Below are 2,214 nucleotides of genomic sequence, written 5' to 3'. Positions count from 1 at the left end.
CGTCGGGCCCCCTTCCTTCGACTGCTCCCAAATCCACTGTGCACCGGCCCCTTACGGATCCTCCTGCAGGTGGTGGGCCCATGGGAGGACAGCCCCACGTCGCTCGTTCGGGCTAAGCCCGGCCGGGCCCCGTGAGGGGAGGCATTCGAGCTGTACTTTGTGTATTTTGCATTCGAGCCCCAACCCCGGGCCTGGCTCCAGGGTGGGGCCCCGGCTGCACCATGCTGGGCGACGTCACGGTCCTTGATTTTAATCTATTCATAAAGGGCTTTTGAACCACTCTTAGTCTGACCCGTCACCCAGGACCTGTTTGCCTTGGGAGACCCTACCAGGGACATATAGCCCCCGACAACATAGCTCCTAGGATCACTCGGGTACTCAAACCCCTCCACCACAATAAGGTGGCGGTTCAAGGAGGGGTAACCATACTAGTACTTCTAAAACATCTCAAAGCTCTTTATCAAAACTGAATTGATGCACCAAATGCATGCAGATTTTTCTACAAACTTGTACAAAGGTTTTCACCCTTTGATTCACTCACTCACACCTCTCCAATATTCATAAGTTCTATGTAGTATGTACAGTATATTGTGATGTCATTGTATCACTCTGACCTTGACATTTCAGTTTGACTGTTTTGCTTTATCTGATCATCAGAGGGGTTTCTTGTACCAGGGACTGCACAGCAACAGCTCCATGGTAGCCATGGGTAAGGCAGGCCTGCTAGGTCACAGTCTGGGAGGGTACAGCCTTTCCTCCCCTGGAGCTACTGGTATGTCTGCTCTCATCTACTCTATTGTAAATAGAACAAGAGTCTTAAATGCAGCAAATGAAGGGGCACTACTTTAAAGGAAGCATTTCACATTCTCAGAAAGATGCTTATTGGCTTTGTTGTCCATAGATCACAAGAGTGATGCCACTTTAGGCTGTAGGCTGCAGTGAAAAAGAAACAACTGCTAGCAGCTGGTTAGCCTAGCATAAAGGAAACAGGCAAACAAGTAGTCTGGTTCTGCCTAAAAATAACAAAATCCACCCACCAGCACCTCTAAAGCTCACTAATTAACAAGTTATAACTAGCTAACCAGGCTAGTTGTTTCCTTTTTGTTTCCAGTCTTTATGCTAAACTAAGATGAGTTAACTGGCTGCTGTCTGTAGCGTCATATTTACAGTGGTGTATAGACATGAGAACAGTATTGATTACTCTCAGCAAGAAAGCAAATCAATATAGTTCTCCAAATCTTGAATGTGTCACATTCATTAATGCAATGGAAACAAGCCTGAATATAAACTATGTTTTAGTATGTTATAACCCCTCACTACCTCACCAAGCGTAATGAGATATCCAGCTCCACCATGTGAATTACTAAGTGCAATGTTTGAAGTTCACTGGGGAAAATACTATTACCCTATTTTTGTGTATTGCGGTTTTTAATTCTTTGTTGCCTTTATGTAACTTTTTTATTTTAAGACTAAGTGTTCTTTCTGGCTCTTGACTTGACTTGATATTATGAGGGTCAAACAATGCTTTTAGGTGGAATTGCATTATGGGGACAGTGAGCTGTCTTAGTGGAGGTTTGCACTCTCTGAACGCTGTCTAGTTTTAATACTGTGATTTAAATCCCTGTCTTTCCTTCTCTTACCAGAGTACAGTCAACCTGGTTTTTATCACTCTGTAAGTCTACAGCGAGGCGCAGCAAACCCCTGGCAACCAGCACAAACACCTCAGGAACCCCATGGGCCTCATATAACCCCAGGGTCAGCATATTATTGTGTGATTTGGTTCCTCTGTGAGGACAAAATATGGAATCATCAATGAGAAAGTTGAATCTGCACTCTGTCCTTTGCTCCCACTATGTTGTTATTCACTTTACTGTGCAGTGTTTTGATCAATGAGATCTTCATTAAATACAGCTAACATCACATTTACTTGTATGTATCTCAAAATGATGCTAAACAGTCCAAGGCAACCATGTAGTGTATGTTTCTTCAGAAAACAATCAAGTAATTATCCATAACAGGTGTCAATAACTGGAACGTAACACAGTAGGAAAACTGTGACACAGAATGGCAACAAGGAAAAGAAAATAAAGAAAATGCATGAATTATTTTTTAAAGAATAAAAATAAATAACATATCTACTAAGAAAATACTTATTTACAACATTTTTTCAAAATTTATAAACAAGCAAAATAAAATTTAAAAAAATGCAAAAAA

At 41.8% G+C, this 2,214-nt stretch overlaps 1 protein-coding gene across 2 annotated transcripts in view; it reads left to right on the top strand.

Annotated features, from left to right (window-relative positions):
• Positions 1–2,214, top strand: part of mef2b (myocyte enhancer factor 2b) — a 15,695-nt gene that overhangs the window by 10,692 nt on the left and 2,789 nt on the right. For both annotated transcript variants that reach the window (XM_020612231.1, XM_020612230.1), the window contains exons 7-8: positions 658–772; positions 1,644–1,755. In XM_020612231.1, the coding sequence (XP_020467887.1) occupies positions 658–772; positions 1,644–1,755 (227 nt within the window). The remainder of the gene's footprint in view (positions 1–657; positions 773–1,643; positions 1,756–2,214) is intronic.

Source organism: Monopterus albus, unplaced genomic scaffold, assembly GCF_001952655.1.
Source record: "Monopterus albus unplaced genomic scaffold, M_albus_1.0 scaffold122.1, whole genome shotgun sequence".
NCBI lineage: Eukaryota > Metazoa > Chordata > Actinopteri > Synbranchiformes > Synbranchidae > Monopterus > Monopterus albus.
Note: the sequence above shows the minus strand (reverse complement) of the source record. Positions and strands in the feature narration are given on the sequence as shown.